The following is a 19,560-nucleotide window of genomic DNA, read 5'->3' on the forward strand; positions in this document are numbered from 1 at the left end:
ATAGATATACAGTCTTTTCTGTTATATTAATAAATTTTAAAAACAAGACATAATAATAAATACCAGTATGATGGCTTGGAGTATAAATTGGTATCCAGCTCTGAGAAGCAATCTGTCAATACTCACTCAGCTTTCTTCTAGGAATATAACCTAAATAGGGTGAACATAAATATTTATATGAAAAAATGTTTATTTTAGTGGTATTTATGGTATCAGAAAATTAGAAGCAAGATAAATAAATACTATGGAAATAGTTCATTTATTATGGGTTTATATTATGGAATATAATGCAGCAATTAAAATATAGTTTAATGTTTTTAAAACCATAAGGAAGTGTTCATAATATCAAGTGAGAAAAGTGAAAAAACAAACTATTCACATAGTAGGGCCACAATTTTGAAAAAACAAACATACCTTAAAACATATCTTTAAAGAAAAAAAGCAAGTTGCCTAAGAGTTAAAGGGAGGACTGGATTTGAATAGCTGGGTTCTAGTCTCAGCTGACTTTGGATATACTGGTTAGCATCCTTGGGTATCAGGTTGCACATTTGCAAAATGGAAGATTATCCTTCTCATCGTAGTTTTCTCCCTGGATTGTGAGAGAATATAGATACATCTGTGGAGGTTATTATTATCAGTATTATTTCTGCAATTTCATCTTTGTAGATTCTGATATGTTTTGTTTTTTTTTTTATTTTATTTTTTTATTTTTTTGCAAAACAGATTTTATTTTATTTTTTTTTAAACTTTACATAACTGTATTAGTTTTGCCAAATATCAAAATGAATCCGCCACAGGTATACATGTGTTCCCCATCCTGAACCCTCCTCCCTCCTCCCTCCCCATTCCATCCCTCTGGGTCGTCCCAGTGCACCAGCCCCAAGCATCCAGTATCGTGCATCGAACCTGGACTGGCAACTCATTTCATACATGATATTTTACATGTTTCAATGCCATTCTCCCAAATCTTCCCACCCTCTCCCTCTCCCACAGAGTCCATAAGACTGTTCTATACATCTGCAACTCTCCTCAGGTGGAAACCTTATGTTAGTTATTCCAAGAGTCATAGAAATAAATATAATCCAATAAAAATGGAGCCTTGGTCTCCAGGGATATTAGAACACTTAAAAGTTGAATTGAAGAATTTGATTTCCAAGAGCATTTCCCAAGTCATTTGCCTCAAATCCAACAATAAACTTATCTTTCTGTCCTTTTTCAGTTAATGACACACTTAAAGGATACAAGAAGCAAATTCCAGTAGCAGGCAGTTCATATCCAAGAAATTACAAGGGTTATTTATCTTTATGGGAGCACTGATGTATATAGCACTTCTTACCTGATACTTACCTATTGTAAATGTGCCCAATCTGTCAATCTGATATCTGAGCAATTCTTTAATTAACTGTAGTTATAGCTCAGGAAAAAGATTTACCAGTTTTTCCTCAATAACACACATTTAATGGAGATATGATAATTGAGGTAGTTTGTCATTTAGATGAAAGGTTTTAGCAGCTTTTTGGATAGTTCTTGAGTAAGGTACCTGGAGACATTAGTTGATAAACTGCCTATGTTGTTGAAAATTTCTTAATGCTAGATGACACTGAAATATTGTTGCATGTTTTGATACGTAAAACTCAGCAGTTTTATATTTCCATTTTTTGTCATCACAGTCCTTTTTATATTTAATTCCAATGATATAGGATTAACAGTGGCTTGAAAACAAATTGCCTGGCTTTGCACATACATTTAATGCCTGTGTGTGGATGAATAGGACCATAAGTCTTTCTCCTGGATTTGTTTGACCTATATAAGCTGTTCTTTAAGTTTAATTGGAATTATTTTGCTATTGTAAGCAGAATTGCATTCAGGTTTTAAATTCAAATTCTTCTGTGCAGCAGCCTGGGCACGCATGTGTATTTTGTCTCCACAGGAATTGAAATCCAAACTCACTAGTTTAAAAATTATGCATTGGGGAAGTTTGTGGGTAACTCAAAGGTCATGGGGTCAGCAATGGTTGTGGGGCGGGGGTGGGGGGTGGTGGGGGACCAGATGAGTTTCCCTCTATCCCTTTTTAAGGTTTGCGATTACTTTGATGGCACTGACAGTATGACTAGTTTAACCCTTTCAGGAAATAGGGGAGATTTTACTGACCATTAATGGATAATTACTGGAGGAAATAGTTCTGTTCATTTGGATGCATTTTTGTTTCCTGGTGCTTAAATGGATAAGTCTATAGGTTACACAATGTCTTCCAGTTTTTAAGCACTTCTTGAAAAAACCAAAATCTTCACAATGGATGATAAATCCCTTTAAGAATCTTTAACTACATTTGCAGTAGTTAAATGTTAGCATTCTAGAGAGATGTTTTTGTATGTTTTTAGCTGTATAAAGAGTGTTGGTGAACTTTTGGCTTTTAGGTTGAAGTGCAAAATCTCCCTAAAGAATAAAATTAATAGACTTTATCAAGGGTGTTGGAACCCTGAAGTATATTTCTCTGATAGTATTTCTTTGGGACATTATAAAAATTGTTTATTTTGATGTTGGATTTGGAGTAAATTTTCTAATCTGTAATGTTCCATTTTTGCGGGTTTAAAGGTGCTTTCCAGGATCAAAATAATTTCCAATATTTAATAGAAAAATATTGATTTGTTTTAATAGTCAATGAAATTATATGTTAGGTTAATTATCTCTTTAACAAGCATTTTTAAAGCACCTTTATGAAGATCACTTGGAGAATTCCTAAGAAGTATGAGTTTTGAAGCTTCCCTTTAAGAGTCTATTTCCTAGTTTGGAATAAAAGATTATTCTTATTAAATTCTAAATAGCAATATGCAGCATTATTTGATCATCAGACTGAGGAAGGAAATTGTGTAAGAGCTCAAAAGAAGGGAGATACTTATGTTAAATGGGATGGCAAGGAGATAAGTTGGGAGTTGACATAGAGAATGACTAGAAGTTGGATGGGTAAAGGGGAGGAGAGAGTACCAGAGGAAATGCTTACTGAGCCCAGAAGATCAGATCAGATCAGATCAGTCGCTCAGTAGTGTCCGACTCTTTGCGACCCCATGAATCGCAGCACGCCAGGCCTCCCTGTCCATCACCAACTCCCGGAGTTCACCCAGACTCACGTCCATAGAGTCAGTGATGCCATCCAGCCATCTATCTCATCCTCTGTCGTCCCCTTCTCCTCTTGCCCCCAATCCCTCCCAGCATCAGAGTCTTTTCCAATGAGTGAACTCTTTGCATGAGGTGGCCAAAGTACTAGAGTTTCAGCTTTAGCACCATTCCTTCCAAAGAAATCCCAGGGCTGATCTCCTTCAGAATGGACTGGTTGGATCTCCTTGCAGTCCAAGGGACTCTCAAGAGTCTTCTCCAACACCACAGTTCAAAAGCATCAATTCTTCGGCGCTCAGCCTTCTTCACAGTCCAACTCTCACATCCATACATGACCACAGGAAAAACCATAGCCTTGACTAGATGAACCTTTGTTGGCAAAGTAATGTCTCTGCTTTTGAATATGCTATCTAGGTTGGTCATAACTTTCCTTCCAAGGAGTAAGCGTCTTTTAATTTCATGGCTGCAGTCACCATCTGCAGTGATTTTGGAGCCCAAAAAAATAAAGTCTGACACTGTTTCCACTGTTTCCCCATCTATTTCCCATGAAGTGGTGGGACGGGATGCCATGATCTTCGTTTTCTGAATGTTGAGCTTTAAGCCACTTTTTCACTCTCCTCTTTCACTTTCATCAAGAGGCTTTTTAGTTCCTCTTCACTTTCTGCCATAAGGGTGGTGTCATCTGCATATCTGAGGTTATTGATATTTCTCCTGGCAATCTTGAGTCCAGCTTGTGTTTCTTCCAGTCCAGCATTTCTCATGATGTACAAAAGATAGAGATAAGTTTATTCTGGCCTGGGGACTCCTACTGAGGAGTATTGAGATTAAAAGAGAAAGAATGGTTTCAGAATGAGAGAGGTTCTGTTCCAAGCCTATTTTACTTGTGGACATTGGGAATTACTGGAGGCTACTGCACAGAAAAATTTATATACCAGGAAGATAAATTCAGCAGCATTGTACAGGCTCAGTGTGAAAGGACTGGAAAGATGTTAGAGGTCTAGAGACCCATTTAGAGGACTGTTAAAAAATTCAGGAATGAAAACATGGATTGAAAGAATGGGGTAAAGGTAAAAATCTTACAAGAAGAATGGACAGCATTTAATGACTGAATAGATTGAGGATGAAGGAGACAAAATATCCATGTTAAATTTTTAAAACCTTGAACATGGATAATTTGAGGGAAAATATTATTTTCAATAGAAATGGGGAAATGGGAGGACACTTGATTTGAAGGTAGATGATAATATACAAGATTTTGGATATGCTGAACTTGAATGATAATGAGCTTGTTATGTTGAGATCAGATGTCTCATTGAAATAAGGCTGGGTCTTGATTTGATGCTTAGTTTAAATGGCATTATCTCATTTGACTCAAGAACCAAGCTCTTCATTAGAAAGATACTTTTGCATGTATAATCACTTTGCACTTCACAAAACTTTAAGAGGAGTCATACTTGATGGACAATTTTTAATAGGTGTTATAGTTAATTAAATTCCATAATGACTCAAAGAAGGCATTGGGAGTAGAACTCAGATATTCTACCCTCTAGCCCAATAAAGTATCTTGGAAGATTTTAATAATTCATAGAACTGTAAGGTTGATGGGATCTAAAGTGTCATCTAGTCTAGTCATTAACCTAAAGCTACAATTCCTCCATATCAACCCTAATTCACGGCTATCTAGGCTATATTAGAACCCCCGTGCTGGGGAACTTTAGGTGACCCATTTAACTTTGGATGGCTCTGATTGAAGTCTGTCTTCTTGTAATTTTAAGCCATTTTTCTTAGTTCCCCCATTGAATATCTACAAACTGAGCAAATTAGGTATGACTCTCAGTCTGTAATCCTAGTGGAAACATGTGTTTATTTTCTTTAAGGTAACAAATCCCCTTCAACTGGTGGGAAATGCATACTTAGTTATTATTCTTTATGCTTCCTCCATTCCAAAGGTGCGGAAAGATGTTAAGGCTGACGTGGTGTGGTCATTTACTTCGGCGTGGGGCTGTACTGCTCCAGGGAGCCCTTGGAGCTCCAGGGTTGAGGGTGCAAACTCCTAGTTACTCTCTTCCGCTCTCCTCTCAAAGATGGTCTTGCCATCTCCTCCAGGCAAGACCTCTGCTCCATGCAGAGTCTCTCTGCTGCTAAGTCACTTCAGTTGTGTCCGACTCTGTGCGACCCCATAGACGGCAGCCCACCAGGCTCCCCCGTCCCTGGGATTCTCCAGGGAAGAACACTGGAGTGGGTTGCCATTTCCTTCTCCAATGCATGAAAGTGAAAGTCAAGTCGCTCAGTCGTGTCTGACTCCTAGCGACCCCATGGACTGTAACCTACCAGGCTCCTCCATCCATGGGATTTTCCAGGCAAGAGTACTGGAGTGGGGCGCCATTGCCTTCTCCGAGAGTCTCTCTGATTTCTACTTTTCTCAGTCTGGAGGAAATTCACTCTCTTTTTTGGTACATCCCATGACACCATCTTCTCTTTGTTCCCTCTGGGAAATTCACCTAATTTCTTCAATGATTTTAGCTTTTATAAATGTCCAGAGGAAGCACTAGCATCAAATAACTTTTAACTCTCTGTTCTGCGTAAGCTACTGAGGCAAAGAAATACCACAGGCTCAACGGTGTGTTTGAAATGGGAAAGGAAAAACAGAGAAAGAACAAACATAAATTAACCTTTCAATAAATAATCTTGCCATATGAACTTAAGCCCTGTGGCTCATGGAAGCCTTTGGACTCTCTTGTGATTCTACTACAATTTAGTCCAAGATACCTCTGCATGATATAACCTTCTAAGACATTGTATAATGCTATCAGCTCCCAATTTGGGATGGTTTGCAGAGTTGTAGTTACGCATATGTTTACTCTTAATCTCTACTTTATTCATAATAATAATTAAATTGCTGATTGTTTCCCAGCTGGATAATAGATTGAGCTGACCCATGAGAGTACTGACAGTTAAAGATTAGCTCATTTGATTTATGGATTCAACAGAGATAAACCAAAGAGGAAATAATCCCTCCCCCCCTTCATCTGTAAATAACAGAGGTTTTAATGAAGGCATATTTTAACAATGGTCTTTCCTATTTTTTTTTTTTTAAAGAGTAACAGCATTATAAAGTGAATATTGGGATGTGGAATTCTGTCTCTTTTATATTAGTAGAAATTTATGAAGTTTTTATTTATTCACAGATAATGAGTGTGTATATGGCAGCTACCCTGAAATTCCTTTGGAAGAAATGCCAGATGCAGATGGAGTAGCTGGTGCTCTATCCCTCAGTATTCAAGAGCCATGCTCTCCAGCCACATCCAGTGAAGCGTTCACTCCAAAGGAGGGCTCTCCTTACAAAGCCCCCATCTACATCCCTGATGATATCCCCATTCCTGCTGAGTTTGAACTTCGAGAGTCAAATATGCCTGGAGCAGGCCTTGGAATATGGACCAAAAGGAAAATTGAAGCAGGTGAAAAGTTTGGGCCTTATGTGGGAGAGCAGAGGTCAAACCTGAAAGACCCTAGTTATGGATGGGAGGTAAGAATATCTTTTGAGTTAATACATGTATGTATATTAAGATGTGTAAAGAAGAGATTACTTTTAAAAATGTCCATAATATAAGCAAATTCCATTTGTTGCAAAATATCTTCAAATAGAGTTTTAAGGATGAACCTCTCTTACAATTTTCACTGCTTTATAGAAACAAAGTATTGCTTGAAAGTATGGCATGATAGAAAGGAACCCAACTAATGAATGGTCAGAGGATAGTGTCTTGAAAATGTATTAAAGGATACAAATATAGTTCTTAAACTAATATTTGGAAACATTAAAGGTGGCCATCTCTAAGGTATGTGGCATAAGCAAACAGAATAGTCATATGACATGTTTATTGTATTTTGTCTGTACTCTTTTGGCAAGTGGGCTTGGAAGATTGGAGGAAACATTTGTTTTCTCCATCTTGTAGCTTTGAGTTAATTTGGTTTTACTTTCATTTTACGTGTTTATTTTGCTCTGTATTCTAATATATTTTCCCCCTCTTTTGGTCATCCCGATTTGATTATACATGTCTCCAGAATATGTGTACTGTACTGAATCTTGTGATGGTTATTTATATTCAGATTGATTTAATGAGTAATTCATGTATAAACATGGCAGCAAAAAGCAATATGAAAATCAGTTGCTAGTTTCAGCCATTCTTTTTTAGAGAACTCATCTGGAAATATGTAAGAAAGGGAAGTTATGTTCTGATTACAAAATCTAAATTAATTTTATTTTGATAAGGACAGGTAAACTAGTTATTCTCTTGAGTTTATAATTTTTGGACAAAATTAGTGTATATATATATACACATGTATATGTATATATATTCCCCACTTATTTTTATAACTTGAAAATTTTTGTAGTTATATTACAGCATCATATTTTCTGGAATAGCTGACCTATATCTGAAAAACTTGTAGGTAATTTCTATATGGACAAGAAAGTGATTTTTGGAGATATGATTGACCTTTGGTTTTACAGTTTTAGTTAGATAGAAGTCGGATAAACTAGATTTATTTTAGTATGTTCTCTTAATATTTATGATCATTAATGGAATATCTGGTTAGCTTTTAAAATAGAAATAAATATGCAGTGCCCTCAGGACTTAATTTCAAATTTTGTCCCTTTGCTTTATCTGTGTCCCCTTGTGAAATCCACTCAAAATGCCATAAATAAAACAATTCTTATTCAAATTCTGAAATGCTAAAAGTTAAGATCCAGATTTGACATAATTACAAGTGAGAAATCCTTCCTTAGTTTTGCTCTTGACCGCAGCTCTGGTAAAGTGGTTTAGCTACTCTACTTCTAGACGTGTCTATTGATAAGAGATTTTTAAAAAATCACTGTAGCATTAACTGATATGTGAGTTGAATATGTTTTAAACCAAATGCGTACAAACTTTACGTCATTATCGTTCACCTTAAAATAATGGCTATAAACATTCCACTAATAAGTAACTCATTAACTCATTAAACTTTTATTACAAAATCTCTAGAGTTAAACAACAAGTGCAGTACTGCTGGAGATTTTCCAGAAGGCTTGGAATAAAACAAGACTTAATAATGAAATCATTTTGCAATTCCAGGGTTGGTAAATGCAGGTCTGTGGCCTCTTTAAACGGAGAAGGCAATGGCAACCCACTCCAGTACTCTTGCCTGGGAAATCCCATGGACAGAGGAGCTTGGTAGGCTGCAGTCCATGGGGTCGCGAAGAGTCGGACACGACTGAGCGACTTCACTTTCACTTTTCACTTTCATGCATTGGAGAAGGAAATGGCAACCCACTCCAGTGTTCTTGCCTGGAGAATCCCAGGGACGGGAGCCTGGTGGGCTGCCGTCTATGGGGTCACACAGAGTCGGACACGACTGATGTGACTTAGCAGCCTCTTTAAACAGGATACCTGTGGATTTGGGGATGAACCTGGTGATAGTTGGTAAATGTGGGGTTGGTAAATTCCAGGGTTGGTAAATGCAGGTCTGTGCCTCTTTAAACAGGATACCTGTAGATTTGGGGATGAACCTGGTGATAGTTCTGCATTTAGAGGAAATGTAAAAATAATTAATTTTTTTCTCCGTGGAATAAAATGTCTTTAGCACATACATGGGCAAATGCTTACCCTGAGAAATAATTATTTTCATTATGTCAAAACGGACTTATTTTGTTGCTTGGAATTCAAGGTAATTTTATAACAAGTTCATGACTGTTTGCTACACACCAACCATTTCCTTTCTGTCCATCAAGAATTCAGTTGATGGTCAATGCGGTGGTTTTCTTTTCTTTAGTGGTTTCCCTTGCGTTTATTTTTTTAAAATCATTTTATTTATTTATTTTTGGCTGTGTTGGGTCTTCGTTGCTGCACAGGCTTTTCTCTCATTGCGGTGAGTGGGACTGCTGTCCAATTGTGGTGCCCTAGTGGGCTTCTCACTGCGGTGGCCCTCCAGTTGCAGAGCACAGACTCTAGAGTGTATGGGCTCAGTAGTTGTGGCTGTGGGCTCAGTAGTTGTGGCTGTGGGCTCAGTAGTTGTGGCTGTGGGCTCTAGAGCACAGGCTCAGTGGCTGTGGGTTGGTAAATGCAGGTCTGTGCCTCTTTAAACAGGATACCTGTGGATTTGGGGATGAACCTGGTGATAGTTCTGCATTCAGAGGAAATGCAAAAATAATTAGTTGCTTAGTTGCTTTATGGCATGTGAGATCTTTCCCGACCAGGGCTGGAATCTGTGTCTCCTGCATTGGCAGGCATATTCTTACCCGCTAAGCCATCAGGGAAGCCCTGTCCTTGCTTTTGAGAGTGTGGATTGTCTGTTCTAGATGTATTGTGAATCAAGCAAGAGCAAGGGCTTTAAAAAAATTTTTTTTGGTGTAATTTTGGCAAAATTGTTATCCACAGAGGAACAGTTGAGTTCTTGACTTTAGTATTTTCTTTGTTTTTTTAAAATCTTACCCTGCTTAATACAAAATCCAATCATGATCAACAAAGGCACTTGCACAAAGCTTCTGACCTACTCGCATGTGCTCTTTTAAATCATTCTTATGTCATATTTGTCCTCAACTGTAGCTGATTTCCCTCCTGTTTGGTTGGACAGATAGTTGTGATTAACAAGTGTGGCTTCTTTTTCTGATACTGTTTCATTTTTAAAAACGATGAATTGAAGGAGAAAATAACCTCTTAGGCCAAAAAGAATAAACTTGAATGGAGGAAATCCAGATTCATCCAGCAGTTATTCAGTGCTACTGTCCATCAGATTCTGTACTAAGTGTTTGCTTGAGAGAATCCCAGCCTATCAAAACTGAACAAGCCATTCCTATCTCTAGTACTACCCTTGCTCTTTTCTCCCTATAAAATTCCCTTCCCTGTGCATTTCCTGTTTAATAAATTGGACTACCATCTGTCCACCTGCTCAAGCCAAAAAATGGGTCATCTTTGACTCTACTGTCTCCCACACCAACCTTATCTGATTTATAGTTCCTCTGTTCTTTCAAAGCCTCCATTCTTTGCACATACTGGTCTCCATACCTGGGAATCTCCTTTTCCTTCCTGTTCCTAGCAAGTTTATATCCATTCCTCAAGTTCTCTTCTTCCATGTCATCATCCCTGATCCTCCTATTAAAAATTTAGTACTGCTTAAATTTTTCCTCACCATAGCATTGAGTTAATCCATACTAAAAAACATAAAGCATTGTGCAGCATCCAAATTGTTTGCCTAGTTTCCCTAATATGGGCTTCCCTAGTGGCTCAGATGGTAAAGCGTCTATCTGCAAGACAGGAGACCTGGGTTCGATCCCTGGGTTGGGAAGATCCCCCGGAGAAGGAAATGGCAGCCCACTCCAGTATTCTTGCCTGGAAAATCCCATGGACCGCACAGCCTGGTAGTTTCCCTAATAGAGCAATATTTCCATGAGAGCTGGCATAGCTGTATCCTCTAAGTGCAATGTCTTGATGGTGTCCTCTCTGTGGTGCCTGTGGTGTTGCCCAGTGCTAAGTGTATTATCCAAAATAGTCAGGATTAGTCAACTCAGGCTGCTATGAACAATATATTGTAGACTGGGTGGCTGAAATACCAGAAATTTATTTTCTCGCCATTCTGGAGATTAGAAATGTGAGATCAGAGTTTCAGCTGATTTTGTTCCTGGTGAGGACTCTCTTCCTGGCTAGCAGATATTGTCTTCTTGCTATGCTTTCACTTGGCCATTTCTAAGCGCATGAACATGCATACACACCCACACAGAGAGAGGGAGGGAGAGAGAAAAGGGTGGTGGTTGATACACTCTGGTGTCCTTTCTTCTTTTAAGGACACTAATCTTATTGCATCAGGACCCCACCCTTATGATCTCACTGAACTTTAATTACCTCTTAAAAGCTTCCCAGGTGGCATTACGGTGAAGATCACTCAGTCGTGTCCGACTCTTTGCGACGCCATGGACTGTAGCCTACCAGGATCCTCTGTCCCTGGGATATTCCAGGCAATAGTACTGGAGTGGATTGCCATTTCCTTCTCCAGGGAACTTCCTGATCCAGGGATCGAACCTGGGTCTCCCATATTGTAGACAGATGCTTAACCCTCTGAGCCACCAGGGTGGCATTAGTGGTAAATAACTTGCTTGCCAGTGCTAGGAGACACAAGTGACCTCCCTGGGTTGGGAAGATCCCCTTGAGGAGGCATGCAACCCACTCTAGTATTCTTGTCTGGAGAATCCCATGGACAGAGGAGCCTGGTGGGCTATGGTCCATAGGGTTACACAGAGTCAGACATGACTGAAGTAACTGTACACAAAGGCCTTATCAACAAATGTGGTCACATTGGGTGCTAATGGTCCAACATCAAGATTTAGGGGTGACTCAAACATTTAGTCTATAACACAGATAGTTAACAAATAACTGTTTAGTAGCAAAACGAGTGAAAGAATGAAAGAATCAATGAGAGAAAGAATGAATGGATATAGGATTATGTTACTCCGAAAGAGATGGCAAGGAGTGAGTGCCCAACATTTCTCATGATGTACTCTGCATATAAGTTAAATAAGCAGGGTGACAATATACAGCCTTGATGTACTCCTTTTCCTATTTGGAACCAGTCTGTTGTTCCATGTCCAGTTCTAACTATTGCTTCCTGACCTGCATACAGATTTCTCAAGAGGCAGGTGGTCTGGTATTCCCATCTCTTTAAGAATTTTCCACAGTTTATTGTGATCCACACAGTCAAAGGCTTTGGCATAGTCAATAAAGCAGAAATAGATGTTTTTCTAGAACTCTCTTGCTTTTTCAATGATCCAGCAGATGTTGTCAATTTGATATCTGGTTCCTCTGCCTTTTCTAAAACCAGCTTGAACATCTGGAATTTCACAGTTCACGTATTGCTGAAGCCTGGCTTGGAGAATTTTAAGCATTACTTTACTAGCGTGTGAGATGAGTGCAATTGTGCGGTAGTTTGAGCATTCTTTGGCATTGCCTTTCTTTGGGATTGGAATGAAAACTGACCTTTTCCAGTCCTGTGGCCACTGCTGAGTTTTCCAAATTTGCTGGCATATTGAGTGCAGCACTTTCACAGCATCATCTTTCAGGATTTGAAATAGCTCAACTGGAATTCCATCACCTCCACTAGCTTTGTTCATAGTGATGCTTCCTAAGGCTCACTTGACTTCACCTTCCAGGATGTCTGGCTCTAGGTGAGTGTGAGTGATCACACCATCATGATCATCTGGGTCGTGAAGATCTTTTTTGTACAGTTCTTCTGTGTATTCTTGCCACCTCTTCTTAATATCTTCTGCTTCTGATAAGTTTGTATTTTAGAGAAATAGGGTATTTTTGAAAATATGATTTATAGACCAATATATATATAGCTAGTTAAATTAAGCTATAGACATAAAAACATCATTTGTATAATTTCTCTCAAACCAGTACTGATTTAATAAGGAAGATCTTTAAAAATGATATTAGAGTTTGGCAGTGATTTCTACTTTGCAAAGCCTAGGACTTGTCTCTAACAAAAAGATTTTCAAAGACTGGAGTAGTGCTTAATTATCTCTAGGACCCGAAAGTATTAGCTGTGGAACACTTTTCTTAGGTTCAGAACTTTGCCAATTGAGTGAAGAATAATTTAAAAAATTCTGTTGGCTCAAGTTGAGATTTCCTTGTATGTTTTCTTCTAAGGATGATCAATGCATGATAGCATAGGAATTGCTTGGCAGAACAGAAGGGAGCAGGCTTCTTGAGGGAGACTTTCCAGGCTCAAATCTTCCTCAAGGTCTGTGTCCTAGTTGAATGATTTGGGTAAAGTTACTAAATCAGCTGTCCCTCAGTTTATTTCTATGTCAGAGGGTGATAATGATTGTACTTATCCAGTTAGGGTTGTTGTGAAAATAAAATGTGACATTGTGTGTCAAAAGCCTACCAAAGACCTTTCCATGTGGCACAAGAGCTTAAGAAAGGTGAAAAAGAACAAAACTTTGGCTAAAGCATAGATCTAGTCCAGGGTCATTGGATAGGGCAAAAGCCAGTTATATTTATCTATTGATTTTCATAAACAATTTTTCTTTCTCCCACTTCTTGTTTTCTAGAAATGCCGTTACTTGCAGGATGGTCTAATTATGTGACTCTGAATTTGTTTGAAAAGGAGACACTGATGGCTTCCTAGTTAACCTTTAAAACAAGGATTCAGGAGAGATCCATAAATTTCTTTTAAGCCAAAAAATAATTTGGGTGGAACATTTTTTTTAATAGTGAAATGGGTCATTAGTAAAAGGGGGTGAAGTTTTGTTTCTTTGGAATATTGCCATTTAGCACATTTTCTTTGTCTGTATTTGTTGTCATTGGCCGTCATAAAACTCTCCAAGTAGATGTAGGTCCATGTACCTCTGAGTTGCCAAATCCTCTATTCTGTCTGTCTTACCCAGAATTGCTGTAGATTACTTTGATTGGTTAAAATGCAGTGTATGAACTTGGCTTTTTGTTTGCTCCCCTCAAACATATACCTATGCAGTCATAGAAAAATAATGACGTGAGTGGATAGTAAATTTTTCTTATGTTCCGTTAAATAGATGGGAAGGAATAGTGGAAAGAGATTTTACTGGAGTCAGAAATTCATTAAATAATTTTGATGCAGTGCTTTGACAGTACATTATATTCTAGCCATGCAGTCCTGAAATGTGATATTACAATGAATGTGTGCCTCTCTAGATCATTTTAAAAGAAATAGTTCTCACGTTTGTAAGTTTGGTTTTGAGTCCTGCAGCGAAGCCTTACCCATTGAAACATGAAATCTATATGTTAACTGAAACATGAGTATCCATTAAAGCAACAACAGCATCAAACTTTCAAGATACCTAACGACTGAGTTTAGAGTCAGGAGCTGACAATCAAATAATGTATGTTTGGTAATAAAGAAGAATGGGGTAATTTGGGATTTTAGATATATGTACCAGGTATCTGAATAGCAATATTTCTCACCTATTTCTTTCTAGGTCTGACTGGGCCCAAAATGAATTTCCTCTGGTTTGGCATTGATTTCAGAGAAAATGATTATTCATTAAGGAGAAAGAAAGTTTACCTGACAAGTTGCATATCTTAAAGCTGGATAACTAAGAAATGATGACCTTTGTCTTAATAATTCTGAAATGAATTGATTCCAATAGAATTATTATTTCACCAATTATCCCAAAGGGTGTCTTTAATAGGAAGTAGGAAAGAAAAATGAAATTTAATAATGAATGTATAATATCATAAAACTTTGTATTACAAAGTATTAAGTTTTTAAAATATTATTTATAAGCTGACAAATACAGTTTGGGCATTGAGTTTTATTCTGTGATGAATTAAGAAGTGAGAAAATGCCAAGAGAAAAAGTGAGGCTTAGTAGCACCCTGCACATGACTGTCATTGGAACCCAAGAAGATGTTATGGATTCTCTTAGAATATAATGAAATGAAGAAAGAAAAGAATGTACAATTTATTTTATTCATTTTACCCTTTAAGAATACATAGCAGAAACTAAATCTTGCATTGTTAAAAGAAAATAGAAGCTTACACTCCTGGCATTTGTTTTGACCTAGGCTCAAGGGGGATCTCTCTTTTTTGGTGAAAATGTCAGAATCCCATTACCCCTACTCACATATACTATGTCATCTTATACCTTCTTTCACGAAAGGTGTTGATGAAGTTCAGCATGTCTACTCATCTTACTGCTATTTTGACAGCCTCTCATACTTCCGAAGTGTAGCCAAAGATATATGCAAATCTGATATCAGATATTTTTAAAAGTTCCCCCAAATATCAAGAGTCTTGTTTTACTCTGCTTGCCTTGGTGATCAATTAGAATTTGCAGAAGTCATTCATTTTTCAAAAGCATATTGGGTGATTTTCTTCCAATTGCAAGTGTTATCTCACAAAATGGACCCAAATGAATTTCTTTCTTATTTGTTCACCCACACATCTGCATGATTATTGCTTCCCTTTTTTGTTGCTAAATCAGTAGTAAAACTCATGGGTTCAAAAAATGAAATGTTCAAGAAAGATCCTCTTTTAATAGACTTGACAATTGACTCCAGGATTTGGTCAGTCCAGGGGCAGAGATTCTTTGTAAGGCTTTGTTATTCCAGAACACTTAGAAGTTGGGACCACTGCATAGGATATTCTGTTCTCTAAGCTTCTCCCTCAAGGATAAATTAGGAAGCAGAGAAAAGTAGTAAGGCGTAGCTGATTCAGATCTGTCTTAGAAGGATAAAAAACTTGGTTAAGCTTCTTTGCTCCCTAGTTTGTTTAGGGTAGTAATATGGAGAGACTTGGTTCAAATAATGATAAATTGATACTGTGGAGACGTGTGGACACTGAGAGGATTGTACACTGTTTCATTTGAGCAAAACATAAGAATTTTATTAATGTAGCATCTTAGCTTCTCAAAGTTTTTTACATTGACAGAATCATATAACAATTTTGATGAAGTCCTCCTTTTTATGTATCTTTCAAGAAATTAAAAATGAGTTATTGTTTCAGCTAATTACTGAAAATTTAGCAAACAAATACTATCCTCATTTTTCCTCTCTTACATCTTTTGGACTTCCCATGATGTGGCTGAAGCTGAGGTTAGGTCAAATATTGTATACTTTTTAAGAATATTTTCTACATGGTAATTAGTAGAATTGTCAAGCCAAAAAAATCACAGAGAGCAAGATGTAGACAGTCATCATTATGACAAAGAATGATAAAAAACATCATGTGTGTTTGGAGCAAATATATACCCACAGCTACCTGTTAGGTTGTCCTTTCTTTCAAGTCGATATTTGATATAACAAGAATTTAGTATAACAGAGAGTTTTCACAGTACTTTTGTTATAAAAGGAACTTTTGCTTGTACTGATAGAAGGTGAACAAACATTACAGAGAAATAGCCTGCTTCACTGAGCAGCTCCACACCACTGTGTGAGCTGAGTCCATGTGACCAAAGGAGCAAGTCTCAGAGATGTCTTCTCAGAGGAACATTCGTGGCCAGGAATAAGACATGAAGATTCAAAAACAATGAAAAGTTTATTCTAGGATTGTCGGTCATTAACTCTTTTACTCTTTCAATATCTCAGGCCTCTAGCAGGTGCTTCTTTCAAACACTCTCTCTTTTTAAACACCATCCTCATAATTGCCCCCCTGTCTTATATATATATATGTATGTGTGTGTGTGTGTGTGTGTATATATAGATAGATAGATAGATAGATAGATAGATAGATAGATAAAGCAGGCAGGGAGAGAGGTTGCTTCAGTCATGTTCTACTCTTTTTGTGACCTCATGAACTGTAGCCTGCCAGGTTCCTCTGTCCATGGGATTCTTCAGACAAGAATACTGGAGTGGGTTGCTATGCCCTCCTCCAGGGGATCTTCCAGAGCCAGGGATCGAACCGTTGTCTCTTGAAGCTCCTGAATTGCCAGGCTGGTTCTTTACCATTAGCCTACCAGGAAAGCCCTGCATTCTAGTATTACCTAGTAAAGGTTGCCTAGTATCTGGATTTGGTTAATAAACAAGGACTCAGCCCTTGATCCAGGAAAAAGACTCCTCCCTCCCTGGGGCCAGTATGGGCAGAGGATGATGATTATAGATGCCTCTGCTCTGAAATCTCTTTTATTCCTGCCACACCTGCACTTGGAGTTTTCCCTCATGCACAGGAAAATGCATGCATTTTCTGTGGCTATGATTATATTTTCTATGACTTGTATTAACATTACCTGCAACCAGTGGCCAAGATCTGAGAGAGGTGGACACTTGAACCTCCTTTACAGCGGGCTGGCAGTGGTGTTTTCCTCTGGCGCTGCAACTCACCGCCCAGGCTTCCCAGGCGTGCATGGTGCTGCACAGAAGCCTCAAGTGCTTGGTAGTCACAGGTGTGGATGATTTGTTTTTTCTCTTTTTCATTTGTTTAGATTCTTGTGGTACGAATTCAGCAGGTGTGTGACAGCAGCATAGAGTCTCCACCCTGTCACAGAGGCCAGCTGCCTCCCAAAAAAAAAAAAAAGATGTTCTTGTTGGTCCCACAACACTGTCAGCTTAAATCCTTGTTTTCCTGGAAACCTCACCCAAGGGCAAGACTCTGCCTAACCAATGAGTTAGGGTAGGTTCATCTCAATAGATGAGCAAGAAGAGTTTCCTTGTATGAACCTGGTCTACAAGCTGGAGCAGGTTATCTGGCTCTGCCCTCCTGGATTTTGCTTCTTTTTTCTTCTTTCTAACTTGAGCTGGTATCATTCCAAATACAGGGATATAGAAAACCCTGGACTTGGTTTCCAGAAAGATATAAACCATGCTGGGATGCTTTTGTTGACGTATACATTTCTGCCTCTGTGATTGAGACTAAATATAGGATCACAGATGGAGCGTGGCTGTGTGTGGAGTTACCAGCCATCTCCTCAGGAAGTCACAAATCCTGGGATCCAGTCGGGTCAGTGTAGGGCAAAGTCACCTTGGAGATTATCCCAGACCATGTCTAGCTTTAGTGAAGCGTGGGGGAGGCTAGCTACAGTAACACTGAGGGAACCAGGTCATTAGAGAAGGAGGGAACCAAGAATTACTGCTGTCAGGATGTCAGCATGTGGGGCTAGGCCATTCAGCCATTCCCTCTCTTCACCCTTCTTAACTTTTTGAAGATTTGTATTATGGCTTCTCTTGGCTAGGTGACTGTATCTAAAGGAATAGATGGTGGTGGTGGTTTAGTTGCTAAGTCCTTTCAGACTCTTGCAACCACATGGACTGGAGCCCACGAGGCTCCTCTGTGTGTTGGTTTTCCCAGGCAAGAATACTGTTGTGGGTTGCCATTTCCTTCTCCACAGAATCTTCCTGACCTAGAACCTGAACCTGTGTCTCCTGTATTGCAGGCAGATTCTTTACCGCTGATCCACCACACACCTTAGATTACTCAGTTTCCCTTCGTCACAGACCCTTCCCCAGTTTTTCTCCTAGAATTAAGCTTGGAGTTTATTTGATGTTGTTTTTACTCGTGTACACGTAGTATAGGTGGGAATTTCAGAGGCAGGGGGAGGCCACACAGTAACTGACCTTCTGGGCCCTGAATACCTCTCTGAACATAGACACTGGTCATCTATTCCCTTACGTAACACAAGGCAGTGATGACACGTGTCAGAGGGACATTTATCTCGAAGGGCTGCAGGTGGATCTGTAAATCAGCTTGGGGAAAGAGGGGTGTTGTGTGTGAGGATCACGTAGTCAGTAGACCAGGCTTTCATCCTGCATTGTAATCTTTGACAATGCAGATATTTCTGTTAACATACATTTGATGTATCAGCACTCACTGAAGAGAACTGATTGTCATAATCCAGAGCAGTAAATATTAAACATCATAAGCCATTAAAGCTAGTTTACAACTGCTTTCTTTTTGTAGTGACATTTCATATGTTTATCTTTAGCTATCATTAATATATTATTTTAATCTCTTAAAGGGACAATAATTTAATCTCTTGAGAATCTAGTTCTTCTATAGTAACAAATAAGTGATATTAAAACCTTTACACTGAACTCCAAGGTTGAGAGTGATCAGTCAAATGTTCAGCATTTGATTAGAACTTACTTTGTATCCAAGTCAATGTCCCCTTGAGATGAGGAAGGATTAAAAATAGCTCTGTCACCCAACGGATGATACTCAGAAAGAAAAAGAATTATCATTGTGTTTAATAAGAGAACTGACAAGCAATCATAATTCTTTCCATTAAGTAAATATGTTAGAAAAATTTATTATGAAATGACACATTATGCAAGCCAGGAATCAAAGATGACATCCTTGCATTAAATACAGTAGATGCCATTAAGGAAAACAGTCAATATGTCACCAAGCCACAGCCTGTAAAAATTAAATTGATTTGGTAAATGTAAGTAAGATAGATCTGTTTGCTTTCATCATCAATTTTGAGTGGGTGAACAGGTGATGTCACCAACCTGGGAGCGATAAAGATGCAGGACCATCTGGAAAGGCAGGTGATGAATGGGCAGCTGCTTTTGGATGTGACAGTGCTGTGGTACTTTGTCACTTGGGATGCAGTACTTAATAACTTTTCAATACCATCATAATAAATTTCACTGCCTTATTAATATAGAAATGGTGAGTTATTACCATGATGGTGAGTGTAAATAACTGGAGATGCAGCCGTCAAAAGCTGATTGTTTGGGCATGTTTCTTTAAGCAACACAGTTGACTCGTGATAATCAACCTATGTCTATACCAGTAGAGTTTATTGCACTTGTCAAAGGAAAAAGTAGTATTATTCAAAATTATATGAAGTCGTAATAAACAAGTTTAATATATTATCAGACTTTTCATGTAAGTTTCCAAACACAAGGCAGTAAATCATTTTTAATAATGTCCTTTCATGTAAAAAAATGTTCTTATACAGTAATAATGTCCTTTCCTAACTATTAACTAAACAGTTGAC

General features: G+C 38.3%; 1 protein-coding gene across 6 annotated transcripts in view; it reads left to right on the forward strand.

The window, feature by feature from the left end:
- Positions 1–19,560, forward strand: part of MECOM (MDS1 and EVI1 complex locus) — a 636,593-nt gene that overhangs the window by 295,815 nt on the left and 321,218 nt on the right. For all 6 annotated transcript variants that reach the window (XM_025285956.3, XM_025285723.3, XM_025285825.3 and 3 more), the window contains exon 2: positions 6,303–6,640. In XM_025285956.3, the coding sequence (XP_025141741.2) occupies positions 6,303–6,640 (338 nt within the window). The remainder of the gene's footprint in view (positions 1–6,302; positions 6,641–19,560) is intronic.

Source organism: Bubalus bubalis, chromosome 1 (genome assembly GCF_019923935.1).
Source record: "Bubalus bubalis isolate 160015118507 breed Murrah chromosome 1, NDDB_SH_1, whole genome shotgun sequence".
Classification (NCBI taxonomy): domain Eukaryota; kingdom Metazoa; phylum Chordata; class Mammalia; order Artiodactyla; family Bovidae; genus Bubalus; species Bubalus bubalis.